The 19794-nt window shown below is 40.6% G+C and overlaps 1 protein-coding gene across 1 annotated transcript in view; it reads right to left on the reverse strand.

Annotated features, from left to right (window-relative positions):
* Positions 1-19794, reverse strand: part of LOC126175804 (uncharacterized) — a 165348-nt gene that overhangs the window by 46799 nt on the left and 98755 nt on the right. Inside the window, exon 6 of the mRNA XM_049922789.1 lies at positions 18030-18240. Within this exon, the coding sequence (XP_049778746.1) occupies positions 18030-18240 (211 nt within the window). The remainder of the gene's footprint in view (positions 1-18029; positions 18241-19794) is intronic.

A 19794-nucleotide genomic window follows, 5' to 3' on the forward strand; every position in this document is an offset into this window, starting at 1 on the left:
AAGGCATGTTTAGCCACAGGGTGATCCTCATTACCAACAAACACTGTCTGCCTGTGTCCATTCATGCGAATGGACAGTTTGTTGCTGGTCATTCCCACATAGAACGCTTCACAGTGTAGGCAGGTTAGTTGGTAAATCACGTGGGTGCTTTCTGCCTTTGATCGTGTACACCTTCCGGGTTACAGGACTGGAATACATGCTGTCTCCCATCCTTCATCAAAGACACCAACCACTTTCTCGAACGCCTGGAATCCCTACCCAGTCTGTTACCCCCGGAAACCATCCTTGTAACCATTGATGCCACTTCCTTATACACAAATATTCCGCATGTCCAGGGCCTCGCTGCGATGGAGCACTTCCTTTCATGCCGATCACCTGCCGCCCTACCTAAAACCTCTTTCCTCATTACCTTAGCCAGCTTCATCCTGACCCACAACTTTTTCTCTTTTGAAGGCCAGACATACCAACAATTAAAGGGAACAGCCATGGGTACCAGGATGGCCCCCTCGTACGCCAACCTATTCATGGGTCGCTTAGAGGAAGCCTTCTTGGTTACCCAGGCCTGCCAACCCAAAGTTTGGTACAGATTTATTGATGACATTTTCATGATCTGGACTCACAGTGAAGAAGAACTCCAGAATTTCCTCTCCAACCTCAACTCCTTTGGTTCCATCAGATTCACCTGGTCCTACTCTAAATCCCATGCCACTTTCCTTGACGTTGACCTCCACCTGTCCAATGGCCAGCTTCACACGTCCATCCACATCAAACCCACCAACAAGCAACAGTACCTCCATTATGACAGCTGCCACCCATTCCACATCAAACGGTCCCTTCCCTACAGCCTAGGTCTTCGTGGCAAACGAATCTGCTCCAGTCCAGAATCCTTGAATCATTACACCAACAACCTGAAAACAGCTTTTGCATCCCGTAACTACCCTCCCGACCTGGTACAGAAGCAAATAACCAGAGCCACTTCCTCATCTCCTCAAACCCGGAACCTTCCACAGAAGAACCCCAAAAGTGCCCCACTTGTGACAGGATACTTTCCGGGACTGGATCAGATTCTGAATGTGACTCTCCAGCAGGGATACGACTTCCTCAAATCCTGCCCTGAAATGAGATCCATCCTTCATGAAATCCTCCCCACTCCACCAAGAGTGTCTTTCCGCCGTCCACCTAACCTTCGTAACCTCTTAGTTCATCCCCATGAAATCCCCAAACCACCTTCCCTACCCTCTGGCTCCTACCCCTGTAACCGCCCCCGGTGTAAAACCTGTCCCATGCACCCTCTCACCACCACCTATTCCAGTCCTGTAACCCGGAAGGTGTACACGATCAAAGGCAGAGCCACGTGTGAAAGCACCCACGTGATTTACCAACTAACCTGCCTACACTGTGAAGCGTTCTATGTGGGAATGACCAGCAACAAACTGTCCATTCGCATGAATGGACACAGGCAGACAGTGTTTGTTGGTAATGAGGATCACCCTGTGGCTAAACATGCCTTGGTGCACGGCCAGCACATCTTGGCACAGTGTTACACCGTCCGGGTTATCTGGATACTTCCCACTAACACCAACCTGTCTGAACTCCGGAGATGGGAACTTGCCCTTCAGCATATCCTCTGTTCTCGCTATCCGCCAGGCCTCAATCTCCGCTAATTTCTAATTTCAATCTGCCGCCGCTCATATCTCACCTGTCTTTCAACATCATCTTTGCCTCTGTACTTCCGTCCCGACTAACATCTCTGCCCAAACTCTTTGCCTTTACAAATGTCTGCTTGTGTCTGTGTATATGTGGATGGATATGTGTGTGTGTGCGAGTGTATACCTGTCCTTTTTTCCCCCTAAGGTAAGTCTTTCCGCTCCCGGGATTGGAATGACTCCTTACCCTCTCCCTTAAAACCCATATCCTTTTGTCTTTCCTTCTCCTTCCCTCTTTCCTGACGAGGCAACCGTTGGTTGCGAAAGCTAGATTTTTGTGTGTATGTTTGTGTTTGTTTGTGTGTCTATCGACCAGCCAGCGCTTTTGTTTGGTAAGTCTCATCATCTTTCTTTTTAAATATATTTTTCCCACGTGGAATGTTTCCCTCTATTATATTCATAACTGTAAGGTGACATTTATTGCATAGCATGTTCATACAATGCAATCTCAGAATACATCAACATGAAAAATCCATGACAGAGTAATTATATAAAACAAGGAATAAACAATGTCAAAGACAGTATGTCTCAATATAATCACTGTATGACTTGCACACTTCCTCACCCTGATGCACAATGAAGCACAGCACCTACATCACTCCCCCCCTCCCCCCTCCACACACACACACACACACACACACACAGTGCTTATGATACTTAGAATTAAACTTGATGTGGCGTGCAAATCACATGACAACTGGTTTTGATGTTGTTGAGAAGTCAGGGATGGCACTCATTGTCAACAGCGGGATGTCAGTGATTGATGGTGGGGTAGCAGATGGTTCTGTTGTGTCCATAGGTGGTGTCGTAGGTGTCTTGTATGCCTCAGTAGAAGCAATGCAAAGAGAGGTTTTAGGTGGTCAGTGGAAACTGTTGGCATTCCCATGATGTCAAATGTAAATGTTTTATCCTCTCTGCTAAGTAATGTAGATGATACATTGTACAGTGGTTGCAGAGGTTTACATAAACATTGTGTCAAATGAACACTTGTTTGCACTTTGACAAATCCATAAAAATGAATGGGCAGTGAGTCCTTTGTTCTCTTGCTGCAATAGACCAAAGTAGCCATATCTGTGAGGGTAGCTTTCTGACAAAATCTGATACATCAACAATAGTGTCCCCCATGTTGTAGAGGAACTCACCAGGTAGTCTAATTAGTTTTCCATAGACCACTGTCAGCTATGATTGTTTTCGGGTCATCCTATATGACTATGTGGAGGTCCAGCAGCATGACTGGTAGTGTCTCAGTCCAGTGCTGTGACTCATGACACTGAAGAGATGCTTTGAAGTCACGGAGTAAGTGTTCTACCAAATCAATCACTGCCAGGTGATAAGCAGTTGCCTTGATGCTCTTTGTGCCTAACATACCCTGCTCAGTGGTACTGCACAATGATATACCACAATAGTCAGTCTTTACATGGAAGAATGTAGTTGCGATGGTCTCAGCAGTGGTGTCGGAAATGGGGAATAGCTCAGGCCAGCAAGTGAACCAGCCTATAGCAGTAAGACAATAAGTGCATCCAACCACCCAAAAGCTTTTTCACCAACTGTGCTGTAGCACTGACAACAGGATGAGACAGGTCATTCAGAGATGTGATTGATTGCTGTTGAAAAATGTGAGTCACAAAGCGTCATGGCCTAGACATGGACGTGTCAAAGCACAACAATATGTTTCCTAATGGCACTGGAATGGGATGGAGCTGAAGACTAGACAGCTGTGTCAATACATCCTCCAGTTTGTCATCAGACTGTTGTGCAAAGGCTAGTGCCCCATAACTGATTGCACTTATGATCACATCAGTGCAAGATGGTTGGTTGGTTGTTTTGGGGAAGACCAGACAGCGAGGTCATCGGTCTCATCGGATTAGGGAAGGACAGGTAGGGAAGTCAACCATGCCCTTTGAAAGGAACCATCCCGGCATTTGCCTGGAGCGATTTAGGGAAATCACGGAAAACCTAAATCAGGATGGCCGGACGCGGGATTGAACCATCGTCCTCCCGAATGCGAGTCCAGTGTCGAACCACTGCACCACCTCACTCTGTATCAGTGTAAGAGAGGGTGTCTGTTGGGACATTAAGTTCTCATTGATTATGAACAATGTTGGTCGTAAACTGTTCTGTTACTAGACCCGTGTTGCTTGAAAACTCACTTCCGGTTGCGAAATGGCGCGCGATAAGGCTTGATAGCGGTCGCGCTCGGCGCACTTCCTGTACTTAATTAGGTGCAGCTGCGCTCCGCTGTGCTTCTTAGAGTCCAGTTGTATAACTTTAGAGAAGGCGCTCGCTTAAAGTTGCTTTTGTTTATGTATTAATGTATTGTTTATTGTAGTATTAGCTGGTGTGGCAAAGCATTGTTTGGGCATTGATGAAATATATATGTTTGTGGTTTGTGACAAGAGTGAAGTGTCTACCTTCGAGCATGTGCCTGAATTTCTTGATGGGAGTGTACACTGCCTACAGTTCACACTCATAGGTAAACCAGTTCTGCTGTGATAGTTTCTGCTATAGAATGCCAAAGGTTGCCACTGATCCTCTATCAGCTGTTGTAGCATGGCACCTACTGCTGTCGCATCAACCATTAAGGCAAGTGGTGCTTGTGGTACAGGGTGTGCCAACAAAGTGGCCACAGCAATAGCAGCCTTTACAGTGTTGAAAGCCGTCTTGGGTTACTACTCCACAGCAGTCTGTCATTTGGTTTGCACAAACCATGCACAAGATATTTCAGAACACTGTCCAACAATGTATGGTTCTGCACACAACAATGGTAGAAGTTGGTGACAAACAGAAATCGATGCAGTTCAAGAAGTCACTGGTTCTACCTCATGTTGCGGCAACCGAATTCCATGGACATTGACTGTGTGGCCCAGAAAGTGGACATCTGAAGATCCAAAGACACATTTAGAAGGGTTGACAAGCAGTCTACCAAATGTTCAGCTTTGGAGCTAGACATAAACTAATAAATCATCAATGTATATGTCACAGAAGTTCAGGTCTCTCATCACTTCACCCATGAAACATTGGTAAGTTTGCATGACATTGCACAACCTCAATGACATTTTTCTAAATTCAAAGATGCTAAATAGAGTGGTGACAGCTGTTTTAGCAACACTTTCTTGTGCTATGGGTAGCTGATAATATGCATGCACCAAATCTAAGGTAGAGAAGACATGCTTACTGTAGATTTTAAACACAAAGTCCTTAATATTTTTCAGGAAAAATTTCAGTCATCAGTTGCAAACAAATTTTTATTATCTTTACCGGTTTCAACACATGAATTTGTCATCTTCAGAAACCTACAAAATTTGGAATATTATAAATCCTAGACCTTGGCTATACATTTATGTGACACATAAAAAGAACATTACAGAAACGTACTTAGTTCAGCAGACAGGCAATATTTTCTTCACAAAGGATAATGCCATGGTATGTTTAGAAATTTACAAATTGTATGTGATTATTTTAAACACTGTTTGACAATTTACAATAACTGAATCACATCTATATATCTGTTGTGCTAGCAACAATGGACATATATAAAAGCACACATAAAAAATATAACGAAGGCATATGAAGAAGTTACATGTAATACATTTGAAAAAATATGACATACAATTTCAATATATAAAATGGAAAGGCTAATTTCCACATTTTATAAGAAATTATACCCAATACAAATAGTGTCTGTTTTTAATGCAAGTTCAGCATTCAACAAATCTTTTGAATTTAGGTGAGAATGTCTATATAATTCACATTCTTCCAAAGGGTTCATTTTGTAGCCCTTGTCAACTTCACATACAGTTTCCATGTTAAACAAGGATAAGGCAGGAAGTGTGTGTTTCTCTGTTTTGAGGTGTTCTGCGAAAGTTGACTTACACGAACTCTCGCCATCTTTGTTGAGCAATTGGGGTCTTAAGTGCCCTCCCTGTCTGTCCTGTATAAAAACTCAGATTATATTGCATTTCTCAATGAAGATGGCAGGAATTCATATAAGTCAACTTTTGCAGAACACCTCAAAACAAAGAAAGACACACTTCCTCCCCATCCTTGCTAAGCATGGAAATTTTACATATAAATGACAAGGGCAAAAAAATGAACCTTTTGAAGGAATCTGAAATACATAAAGATTCTCACCTAAAGGTTTGTTGAGTGATCAACTTGGATTAAAAAACAGACTCTACTTCGATTGTGTATCATCTCTTATAAAATGTGAAAATTAGCCCATCCACTTCATATATTAAAATTATGTCTAATTTTTTTAATGTGTTATGTATAACTGCTTTAATGCCTTCATTATATTTTTATACGTTTATTTATATATGTTCCTTACTGCTAGCACAATAGATACACAGATGTGAGTGAGTTATTGCAAATTGTCAAATAGTGTCTAAAATAATCATATACAATATGTAAATTTCTGGAAGGCATTATCCCTATATGAAGAAGATATTGACTGTTTGCTAAACTAAGTAAGCTTCTGTAATATACTTTTTGTACTTCACATAAATGTGTAGCCAATGTCTAAAGATTTATAATATTCCTAATTTTGTAGGCTCCAGAAGATGACAAATTAACTTGTAAAAACTGGTAAAGTTAATAAAAACTTATTTGCAACTGGTGACTGAAATTTATCCTGAAAAAATAATACTGCAGTTGCTGAAAATTACAGCCATGAATAAAATAATAAGCCCTGAATATGTAGTACTGGATAGCAATTCGGGATTGTCCTTGATTTAGCTGCTGGTAATCAGTGCATGGAAGTCATCTATTGTTCTTCATGGGCACTACGTGTAGCAGTGAGGCCCAGCTGCTGCTTGATGGTCAGAAGACACCCTGAGCAAACATCAAAGTTACTTTCACCTTTTCTGTTGTCAAACAGCACAGTCAAGCATGGATTGGCAGTCCAGTTGTTGGGAGGATGTGAGCACTGTCAAATAGCATACTGGTGCTAGTGTCAGTAGCTGCCTGCTGGTCTCTAGGAACTGTTTAAAAAGTTCTATGTAGGGAGAGTCACAACCAATCATCCAAACTCCTACACCACCCACACAACATACACATGCTTGACTGGTGAGATTGGTTGTGGTATCAAATAGTTGCTGATGTCTCAGGTTGGGTAGCAGGTCATAAAATGACAGAAAGTCAGCTTCTAATATGGAATGTTGAAGTGCAAGAATTTCAGTGTAAATTCTAGAGACACGCAGCTTTCCACCATCTCAAACACCCCGTATTTTAAGTGCAAGGGTAAGAGAGTGGAGATGTGTCTGCCTCACCACAGGTTCTGTGCGTGCAGGATAGACATGTATCGGGAGAATACAGCAATAGTGAAGGTCGATTAGCATGGACCAAGTGTTTGCAGTGCATGCCTGAGAAGCTGTATGTCCAGCACAAGAAGTAAGCATGCTCTATTCATTGACAGTGTAATGACTGTATTGTTGTGAACAAATGACTTATGTATTGAACTAAAGATATTTACATTTGATTTTCGGGTGTTGGACATGTGATAAGCAAGAACTGGTTTTATACTGGTTATTAAACCAAACACATTATAATTGTATCTGTTAGTTTCTAAAGGTCCAAGATGGGGTTGACTTGTGGGAGCTGAATGCTTGTGTGAATCTTGTGAAGTGATGGAGATGAAAATATAACAGAGTTGAACAAAAGTATCCAGAGAGTACAGAATCATTTCAAGAGTAGAAAAGAAGTCTATTTTGAAATTCCCTTAACCAGCTAGAGTCTTCAGAGAAGAAGAGTTTGTGAAGATCGATGCAGCTGTCTGACCCAAGAAGAAGATCGGCTGCACACAATACATGAGTCAACTGTGAGAGAGATGTGAGTCTTGCACCCCAGTACCATACTGTCTCTCCTGTCATCCGAAGATCATTAAAATGTGTCACATTTGCTATAATAAATTCCAACTCTTAACTTATTACACAGGTCTGTGTCACATGACCATACGTCTTTATCGCTGATCTTTTGGCAGCAAAGAGGTGACAGCCATCACAATTATAGCAAGGCAGATGAGTGGATGAATAAACAGACATGTCTGGACCAGTATCCTCCAAGAACTGGAAATTGGTATAGAGATCGGTGACAAACAATTGATGGCTTCTGTTCAGAAAGCCAGTCTTCATTATTATTGACTTCCTGTCATGTTTCCCATCTTGCATGGTGGAGTGCTTTTCTGTACTTGAGCTTCAAACCTTCTGTGGTACCAGCAGATCTCCTTTGACAAACATGGTTGGTAGCATTGTCCTGGTGAGTGATGTTGTTAAGGTTGATGACTGGAATGCCGTGTCCATAGTGTAGTCACTTGTGCAGTGAGCTCTGCATCTACAGTGATACTATAACAGAATCAGGTGGTGAGCTAACACTCGCTACTATTGCACAAGGGTACATCTCCACAATATGGTCTGTAGTCTGCACTAACATGTCATGGTCTCTGGCAGATAGTACAAGGATCTTCTGTGCATTGAGAGGAAGATGTGACAGCCAGATGTTCCTTTGAATGTCTCCATTAACAGCATTACTCACTAGTTTTTGCAACCAACCCAATAACTGTAAGGGAGTATGATCTCCTAAATCCTCTTTTTGCAGCAACTTATCAGGTCATTCTGCTCAAATTGTGACAGAGATTGCATTCTTCAGAGTAATATGTTGGTCAGTGCTTGATGGTAAGGCCAAAATATCCTGCACCTTGAGAGCCATGTCTTTGTTAAGTGCCGTGGTGACATAACCGAAATTATTTTTGTCAGCTGTGACATTGGTGAGCATGAATTGACTCTTCAGTTGCACAAACCATAGGACAGTTTTCTGTTCCAAAAAGGTGGTGATTTGAAACTGACTTGGTTAATGGAAGTGCTCAGAGGCATATAGATAGATGGTGCTGGGTCCAGCATTGCTATACCTTAATACACAGATGGCCAGTGATGCAACTGATGTGGTAGAGCAGCTTTTGATGCTCAAAGTATGTTGCCAATGCAGTACACAGATGATGCAGTTTATGTGGGCTTGATGTCAGAATGATGAAGCATGGATAGCACATTAGTTGACATTGACTGTCACTTACAATCACACTGGGATGGCAAAAATCTTGTGGCTCATAGAAATTAACTTTAAGCCTTAAAGCAATATTTATTGCATAATGTGCTCGTGCAATGCAGTTTGAAAATACATCAGTGTGAAAAATCAGTGAGAGAATAATTATAAAAAACGAGGAATAAATGATGTCAAAGATATTACATCTCAGGGTAGTCGCTATATGACTGTAAGGGCACTTTGATGCATAATGATGCACAACCACTATATAAATTACCCAGTGCACAAGTTAAATCTAGTTGAGAAGTGTGCACCAACACATATTAACATCATTCACTGTAGTCCTACCACCAGCAAATGATGACTTTCTGTACATTTTGATGTGTGTTGAACAACGTGCGCAGAAAGCTTGTAGTCATTTCTATGACACCAATGTAACATATTAATGATGATTCCATATTTAAATAAGATGTGAGATTGAACCAGTAACATGTGAAGTGAACCCAATTCATGTAATAAGAACAATTTTTCCAGTTTCTTTCTGTATTGGTGTGTGATACAGTAAGATCAGACCTTGTTATTTTGCAGCAGCAAATGACAGCACACAGTTACTTTCATTTTTGGAAAAATACATTAGTTGAAGAACTAGGAAATGTTGGATGGGAATGGAAGAAAATCTTAAGTCCAGCAAGGTGAAAAGTCTTTTCATTCTACCGTATGCATGAGACAGCATTGCAACTGCACTTTCCCATAATTGGTGAATTTCTTGGCTTAGTACTGTAATTCATAGTGTTAGTGTTATATCAATAGTCCTAAAATCATTAATTTTTTTTATTTATGTGGTTGTATTTAGCACTAAAACAAAGAATGATGGCAGATATGTGACAAACAGGGTGGAGAAAAATTGAGTCATGAAATTTTATCCCTGGATATCTGATGTCAGTAGGAACCAAAATTACTAATGTTGTGTAGGTCAACAGTGCACCATTTTTAAACTACAGAAACTTGACGCCACATGCTCCAATTGACCATAAGATTGCCCTGTTGCCATCTGCTGGTTGACAGGCAGCACTATGGTTGTCGGTTGACACATACAAATGTCCCTCACTCCGTCACTGCCCCAGCATGAAATGCACACATGTCAAATAGGTCTTGCTGTTTGTGCCACCTAACATCACAGGCATTCACACATAAGCTTCACTTCAGAGCACACACATGTCACCTGCAATTTAATCATACAGTAAGCATGGCAGCACAGTATTCATTTCAAGAACAACGAGATATGGTTTTTGTTTATGGACTAGCCGATGGTAATGAGCATGAAGCTCAGTGGTTGTATGAGGAATGGTACCCAGCAAGATGCCACTCGCATCTGCAAATGTTTACAGCAATTCACTAGTGACTTAGTGAAACAGGCTCATTAGCAGGATATCATGGTGATGCTGGAAGACCTCAAACACAACGGGAGACTGTTCTCGAGCACGTCAAGGAAGCACCTACGACAAGTACCCGAGCAGTTGGACATGACATGGATGTCACTCATCGGTTAGTCTGGGAGGTTTTGAGGAATGATGGCCATGATCCATTTAGTTTCCACCCTGTACAAGACCTAAATCCTGTGGCAGACTATAAACACAGGCTGGGGTTTTGCCGGTGGTTTCTACAACATGTTGCACAAGGACCCAACTTCCCCATCATTGTGTTGTTTACTGGCAAGTGCACCTTCCATCAGGATGGCCTTTACAACACTCAAAATGTTCATTATTGGGCAAGGAGAAATCCTCACATCACGTACATCCATGAACACCAGGAACATTTTTTCTCAACATTTGGGCAGGCATTGTGGGTGACCATCTGATTGGGCCAGTCCGTCTACCTCCTCGACTTACCGGGGCAAATTACCTTCACTTTTTGCAAGAAACTCTACCCGACCTGCTGGAAGATGTTCCCCAGGACATACAGCTATGCATGTGGTTGCAGCATGATGGGATGCCTGCACATAACAGTCGTGCTGTGCGCAGATATTTAAATGAACTCTTTGATGGCCAGGTAATTGGCAAAGGTGCTCATAGGACCTGGCCCCCACGATCAACAGACCTCATGCCACAAGACCTCATGCCACCAGGCCTCATGCCACCAGACATCATGCCACCAGACTTTTTCCTGTGGGAATTCTTCAGGGTTCTAGTTCACCCACTGTGAGGTAACGGGTGAGTTGCGGCACCCAGGAGTTGTTCTAAGTTCAGAGTTGGCGGCAACCACTCGGGTTGCTGTGCAAGCCGCAGCTCGTTAGCAACCACATGATGCTGCACAATGGCCAGACCACACGGTCCATTGGCTGCATGGCTGGGAATTCCATGTTGACGCTGTGACAGGGATGGTGCTTTGTGTCGATGAAGGAGATGTCTATGCCAGGAGTGCCAAAATGGCGGACTTTGTGAAACCTTAATGGCAGACATTTCACAGTTCATATGGAAATTAATAGTAGCCAGATGAATGATGATATCTCAAAAAGAAACCTGTACATTACTATTATTTGCACGATGATTCTGATGGTGTAATCAGATTTTCAATATCTTTATTAATTTAAAGTTTAGTATCTGACTGTAAATTATACAAGTAACACCCAGCAACAAATTTCCAAAATCTAAATGGTTCATTTGATTTTGTCGATCTATGTGTCTTTAGAAAGCTATTAGTGTAAACCTAAATTGGTATAAATTACAGGCATGAAACTTGAATAGTACATGAGTTATTGGAGGTCAAAGTGGCCTATTACTATCAATCGCGTCAGGCCATAAGTACTCCACAGTTACAGAAAAAAATGGTAGCAGCATGCTTATAAATATATTTATTCATCTATGTCTTTGTTTACATCTGATATACACCATTCATGAAGAAATTGGTTAAATATTTACTGTGTTTTAGAAAGCACAGAGACATTAGGCTACTGGCCTACCTTTTGTCGCTGTTCCTTTGATATATGTTTATTTAATTTGTTTATGTATTTAATAATGTGTGTTAGAGTGCTTTTATGGTCCAGCTGTAGGAATATTTATTTAATTTCAAGTATTTAAATGTGAATCCAGTATTTCGAATATGTTTCATTATGTTTGTGTGTCTGTGCGTTGGCATGAAGACATGGAGCAAGCACTCTAGCCAATCACAGCGCTCGTGAATGGGGAGCCTGGATGGAAGCCAATTTCTGGAGAGAACACGGGGTAGTTCTGGCAGTGCAGCAGGGCTGGACGGTATGGCACTGGATACAGGAAGTGCTGAATGTGACGGCGCGATGGACGCAGAGTCGTGAGAGGGACTTGGAGAGTGTGGAGCAGTTTACGTGTGGTCACAGTAAATAGAAATATTTCGTAGTGCTGACTTGTGCACTTGCAAGATTTCCATGGCTTTTACAGTGAAGATGTAGCGTGCATTTGGAAGTGAATATCTCGCGAGCTATATTGTTGTTCATAACTAATTACATGCAGTAGGAATCTATTGTTTCCCTGTTATTCAACTTATATTTTATTTTATTGCTGGACCACCGACACCAATAAGTGTTTTGCAGAAATATACCGCATTCTCAAAAGTACTTCTACTATTGTACTCATCATTTAAAGTTGTTAAGATAGTACCTGCAGATTTTATTTAATGGTAATCTTTCATTCATAAATTTATGTGTTACTTTCATTGTTCACAGTTGCCAAGTGATAGAAACCTTCGACCATTCGATTCATGTGTGTATTCCTATTGTATACTGTAGACTCAGCAGTATTTGGCCTGTAATGCAGCAACTATGTATCCTAGCCCCTAGACAATGAAACCAGCCAAAACTTTTAAAATTTCAATGCGGAGTCAGAGGGTACATAGTTGAGGTCCACCTCATTTCAATCATTTATTACTTTGAAAGCCCACACAATCACCAGACCTCACGCCACCAGACCTCACACCACCAGACTTTTTCCTGTGGGGATTCTTCAAGGTTCTAGTTCACCCACCCAGACACAAACCACATAGAAATGAAGAGGAGTTAATGGATCGCATTCAACATGCCACCAATCACATCAAGGGAATGCCAGGAATCTTTGAAAGAGTTCGGCAAAACACCGTTCGACGTTACCAAGCATGTGTCATGTCAGAGGGTTGGTCTTTCTGTATGCAAACTATAGCTGTTGATAGATTTGTTTCCAGTACATCTTATCATGAAATTATGATGGATGTGTTGGGACCCCAGCAGATTTGCCCCCAGAGTGGAAGGCTGGCGCGCTACCACTGAGTATGTGGGCCACCTTGGATACATCATGATCTCTGGCAGGCAAAGCAGTTGCAATCATGCATTGTCCAGAGCATCAAGCAAAAGGGCAATCCCACTACCAATCAGAGCATGTAGTGCCAAGTTTCATTAGTTTAAAAATTGTGCTTTATTGACCTACACAACATTAGTAATTTTCATTCCTACTGGCATCAGCTATCCAGGGTTAAAATTTTGTGACTCAGTTTTTCTCCACCCTGTACAGCAGAATCCCACTAATCCAAACCTTGGTAATCCGAATGTTTGGTTAATCCGAACATGAAAAATGTTAGTCTAAGTATCAAAAACTGTGTGGTAAACTGTTGTACACACACACTGTTTTAATTTACATAGTACAGTAAACATTTAGTAGAAAAATTGGCAAGGAAACATTAGGTTTAAACACTGCATAACAATGAAAGAAAAGCTGTCAAACTTGCTAAAATACAGTGGACATTTATCCCTACTTTTTAGATAACAAACACTCAGTCATTGTTTTTTGGCATAATGAAGACAGTCTGTTACATGACGCATAGTTGCGCCATCATCTCATGCACATCAAATCAGCAGGTGTAGCAGTGGGCTGCTGCTCCAAATAATGTAGCACGAGGTCAAGGGTTTCTGCTGTGTCACTGTGTGGCACCAGCTCTCCTTTGTCACTTTCAGGCTCATTGTCACTTCTGTCACAGTGTAACAACAACAACACTGTACTATTGTACATATAAGTAATTTTTTTTTCCATCTGATTTTTCGATAAACTAGTGTAATTGATGTTCTGATTTCATTTCTTTTTTGTTTCATGTCATTGTGTTAAGAAAACTGAAAACAAGTTTCAATGTGAATATTAATGTTTATGTCAAATGTCAAGCAATATTGTAATAGAATTGAAATGTAACAAATGTTGAGACTGTTGTAAGATGTTTAAAATTGTAACTGTGTGTCTGGTCCATATGTAGGCAATGTGTTAGGATATGTAGAATGCAAAACCTCGGGTGAATACCCTCTCTGTAAGGGAGCGGTAAAAGGTGGATGGCAGGCGAGCACACGAAAATGCACGCGGGCACTGCAAGGCACAACGGGCTCAGTTAGTTGGAGTTTGGCACTGGTTTGAGCAACACCTTCTGGAGCAAGGAGGCTCTCCTGGAAGACGTAGCTTCATTGAGCCTCGGGTATGCCGTTCCAACGCCCACACAGCATGGCAAAAGTCCATAGGCACTAAATGGAAAAGTATTGCGACGCAAAGAAGAATTAAAGTGCCGATACGTCAAGAGCCATAGCTATGGTTGCATGTGTGCTCTGTGCCTCGCCATCTTGCTGCCCACCAACCGCCGCATCGATACAAGCAGGTTGAAACTTTTAGTACTGTATTCGTATGGACCATAGAGTGAACTGTTCAATAATAACCTAAATTTCACCAGAACTTTCCCACATTTAATTATTCTCACAACTAACCTAGACAGGGTCCTTTCCAAATGTTGTGCAATCCGAGTGTCCCGAAATGAAAAATTAAATTTTGTGTTAATAATAATTACTTGCAGACCTAGCTATGATAGAATGGTGTTTAAAGAACTGTTTTGTTAATGAACCAGTAAATGAATAACGAAGGTCTAACGAAGTTGAAAGATAACTTTGATATTGATATAGTAATGAAGTTTAATTATTTTGAGACAGATATAAAGGTATTTAAAGGAACAGTAAATAAGATGAAAAGAGTAGTAACTTATATACTGGAAATCTTGAACGCATAATAAATTCAGTAATCAATTTTTTTAATACAGTGATCATAACAGTTTCAGGACCCCTCCCCCCCCCTTTTTATTCATTTGAATTCTGAAGTGTTCTAAATTGGTTTGACCAGCAAAAGTTAAAGTCAATATAAAAGCCAAAATTTATCAGTGTTTTATCTTTATCAAAATTGACATTTTGTGTGTGGCTCGAAAGTGCTATTTCTAGGGTAACCTATGCCTTATTTTAATTTGATCAATAGACAGTACAAAGTTTTGTAGTATACATTATAGTGTAGTGTTATGTATTTACAGAATGTGAAATTATCAGTTCAATAGATTTTCTGGTTCTAAAATTCTACTATATTATGCAGTGTTACTACTTGTTGTTTTGCATGAATACCTACCAACTTGCACAGGGAAGAAACTCAGTTAATGCCTAATTAGGCTGGCGACTATTATTTTTAAATTGGTAGCACTTTCAGTGTTGCTTTTGGTCCATCCTGACGTGTAATTGCATTTCGAACTTGCTTGACAGATCATTGTTATTACAGAGTGGATGTAAGTCTGATTTGCCACCATTCAGGCACACGCGGTCAATAACCACACGAAAATCCTTTCTCATAAGGTGAATCCCACTCACTTGCCATAGCACAGGCTTTAACGAGTAGTGTGTGCCCCACGCGCACGTACAACAGCAGTCCACTTTTTCCTAGTCTTGAGTCACAGCAGCAACTAAATCAGCGTCAGTGAGGTTCTCCACACATGCCCCACCTGCTGCTATCCACTCATCTATGCCTCCTTCACTAGCTTCTTCACATCCAGGGATTGTCTGTATCATTTGTAGTAGATTTTCCTCTTCATTTTCAACTAAGTTGTCCTGAAATTAAAGAGATGTCCATGATTTTCTCAGAGTATTTTCTGAAATATTCTGCCATGCCTCAATGGTCCAATAAACAATATCCTTCATACTGGTCTTTTTTATTTTGTCCACTAAAAGAATGCTATCATCTTGGATCAGCATTCTTAAAAATTGTTTTCTGTAAATCAGTTTTAATGTTTGCAGTTGCCCTGGTCCATCGGCTGTAGAAGTGGTGTAACATTCGGCACCAAAAACTTCGCCACAATTTCTCCATCACATAATTCCTCAGTTGGCGCATTATCAATCAAAAGGATTGCATGAGAAGACAAATGATTTTCCTTAGAAAACTGCTGAAAGAGGGAAAAAACTGGCCGTGAAATCATTCTTTGAACAGGTTACCAACCATCGATGCTTTTTTCTGGTTGCAATAATATAAGGGCAGGAACTTCATGTTGCAGTTTTTAAAATCTTTGGGCCTAGCAGATTTGCTGACCAGCATTAAAGGCAGCTTGTGATTACCAGCAGTGTTGCTGCATGCTAATAAAGTCACACGATCTTTGCACATTTTAAAACCAGGACAATGGTCTTCCACTTTTGATGCTGGGCTTTTTGTTGGCCATGCCCTAAAATTAAAGCCAGTCTCACCAACGTTATAAATTTGTTGGGGAGAATACTTTCCCTCTCTTATTTTTTCAAACTCATCCAAGTATTCCTTCATTGCATCACGGTCAGAAGAAATCTTCTCTCAAGTAATTGTTAGCTGACGGATTCCATGACATTTTTTGAATCTGTCCAACCAACCCATATTCACACTAAAAGACTCAACACAGTTCATTAAATTGTTCAGGTAAAACAGCCTTCTCCTGAACCAGTGCTCCATTCAAAGGAGTTCCCATTTCTCTTTCCTGTGTAAACCAAAGGAAAAGAGCTTCATCCACTTTATCATACTGGGACTGTTTCTAAGTCTGCCAAATTTAGAGTGTTTTTCCTGAAGACTTTGCACAGGACTGTTCAAGCTTCACTCAGTTCTTCTTCCAGTCACAAATGGTTGCTTTGCCAACACCCAGTTCCATTTCCAGTTTAGATACATTCTCACCATTCTCTATCCATTTTGGGCTTTGCAAGCCAACTGGCAGCACACTGACCTCAGACACTACAAAGATTGCAACAGTGCACAACAACAACGACAGGGAGTGAGAGTGAGCCATTGTTCTCACACTTGTTCCCATCTGTTACTATGGTGTACCCACTTAACTGCTTGTCTGCTTGGTATACTTCACTCTAGAAACTTGTCATTGTAATTCCGGCTAATCCAAACAAATCGGTAATCCGAACAAGACCCAGTCCCAATTAGTTCGGATTAATGGGACTCTACTGCATATGTACCTTTGAAGAGAGTCATAGTAATTTCCTTCACTTACTTTTTTCCAGGTGATCAAATGCTTTTCCACTAATGCCTTGAGTTTAATAGAGTAGTAAAGCATGACAAACTAGCTTCCATAGCTAAGATCTCTGAAACATCTAATATAGTGATGCTCAACCTGAAGATAGCCAGTTCAAATTTTGGCTGGAGAAGATATATTAAGGGAAGGGAGCAAGAGGTGGTAGCATAAAGTTCTTTGCCAACAGACTATGTACTTATGTTGAGTCAAATCCCAAAATCATTTTCCATATCCTGTGGAATGAGGATATGAACTAATGATGAACCATGTGTCAAGTGGGTGCAGTTAGGATGATGTTGCCCATCCACATTATTTGAAAGTAGGCTATGTTATGACACTGAATTTCAGCCTCACAAAAGAAATAATCAATATCATTCATAGGATACAAATGCATATTTGATGCTTTGATAGACAAAGGCACTAGCAAACCACCTCCACTAGGGCTCTGTTCAGGATATCAATGCAAGAGTCCTGTATCATTCCAAACACTTACTGTCTGAGAATATATACTGATTTTTGCTTTTGGATCATAAAAAGTGTTACATCTTAATGCACAAAAAATCTGAGAACATGTGATACAAGAAGGTATTGACATAACAACATGTTTGACCTGATCCTGATTGTCTGTTATAGAATTAATACCTCCCCACCCCCTCTTAACCCTCTGTAGTATATTACTCAGCAAAAGAATGTGAATCAGATTACATCATCAGTCAGTTACAATGATTAACAATCAACTGCGATGTGAGAGGCAATTCAGTTCACAATTCTTTTGCAAGTTTACCTCATGTCCTTACAATGATTAACAATCAACTGTGATGTGAGAGGCAATTCAGTTCACAATTCTTTTGCAAGTTTACCTCATATCCAACTGTTCTGGTAGTAAAAATTCATTAGTGAGCACAGTGAGTCTCTGAAAGGCCACGTGAGTCCTTTCCTTTTCACCAGGTTATTGTTATCTTTCTCACAACTTACCAGCTGCAGCAACATCTCCTATATCTGAAGAAATAGAGATAAAAGAAGAAAGAGGTTTTCTTCTGTGAGCTGTTAAAACAATGCACTGCCATCTGCCGTAATCCTTCTCCTGAGGAGAATCAATAGTTATACCACAATGACCAGAACAAAGTCCATCTCCAAAATAACTGTATCTGCCATTGCCGGTCCCATCAACCATGCTGAATGTTGCCTGTAAAAATGTGCAGCTACATATTTTTATCTGCCTCTTAATTTGGAAATTCATGTAAACAGATGTGATAGTAAAATTGTAACACACATTAATTCATTGTTTAACATAAGTTAAAAAGAAAAGTACTAAGGATCATGAATAGTTTCAGTGTCAATGACCATGCAGCTCCTGAAAAGAAGTTGTTTATTCAGTTGCAAATCACAGGCATACTACATTCAGAACTTAGTATAAGCAATTTTGTAACTTACTGTACAAATCTGATTTACAGCAGTTTCATTTATCATGTTCCGTAGACACCATCACAAAGTATCATCTTTGGGTACGTGTTATAAGTCAAGATGCACAATAACAGAGAAAAGTACCTATTACTATCTAATTCTATAAGTTGTATCAACAATTAACTGTCACTTAATTTATTTGTTCTTAGTGCTTAGAAAAACTATGAATGAATACAGCATCAGACAGACAGCAAAATCATAAAAGAAGTTGCTATTCCTTCAGTCTTACTAATTAGTTGAAGGATATTATTGCTATGTGCTTAATATTTGCATAAATATATTGATAATTTTCAAAGAATTGTGGCATCCAAATGTAATAAGTGTATTGTTCCAAGTGCCGATCTGAATTTGGATGCAGAAATGTACAGCAGAACAAAGACAACAAACAAACAAATGAAAAATATTCAGAAATAAGTAGAAGGAATACTCCATTTCTTACTCCGATAAATGACATGAATGTTTGGAATAGAAAACTGCAGTTACAAGTTAGACTGTTTGCCAAAATGAATGTCATAAAAAAATTTAAATACTTATCTGTACAACATCCTCATTTCAAAAATTCCTATGTACAGGGCTATTACAAATGATTGAAGCGATTTCATAAATTCACTGTAGATCCATTCATTGACGTATGGTCACGACACACTACAGATATGTGGAAAAACTCATAAAGTTTTGTTCGGCTGAAGCCGCACTTCAGGTTTCTGCTGCCAGAGCGCTCGAGAGCGCAGTGAGACAAAATGGCGACAGGAGCCGAGAAAGCGTATGTCGTGCTTGAAATGCACTCACATCAGTCAGTCATAACAGTGCAACGACACTTCAGGATGAAGTTCAACAAAGATTCACCAACTGCTAACTCCATTCGGCGATTGTATGCGAAGTTTAAAGCTTCTGGATGCCTCTGTAAGGGGAAATCAACGGGTCGGCCGGCAGTGAGCGAAGAAACGGTTGAACACGTGTGTCTGGACATGCTGGAAAATTGGCTCATGCCACAACTGGAGACCGACAGCGCCGACTTCATCTTTCAACAGGATGGTGCTCCACCGCACTTCCATCATGATGTTCGGCATTTCTTAAACAGGAGATTGGAAAACCGATGGATCGGTCATGGTGGAGATCATGATCAGCAATTCATGTCATGGCCTCCACGCTCTCCCGACTTAACCCCATGCGACTTCTTTCTGTGGGGTTATGTGAAAGATTCAGTGTTTAAACCTCCTCTACCAAGAAACATGCCAGAACTGCGGGCTCGCATCTACGATGCTTTCGAACTCAT

Source organism: Schistocerca cancellata, chromosome 3, assembly GCF_023864275.1.
Source record: "Schistocerca cancellata isolate TAMUIC-IGC-003103 chromosome 3, iqSchCanc2.1, whole genome shotgun sequence".
Taxonomy (NCBI): domain Eukaryota; kingdom Metazoa; phylum Arthropoda; class Insecta; order Orthoptera; family Acrididae; genus Schistocerca; species Schistocerca cancellata.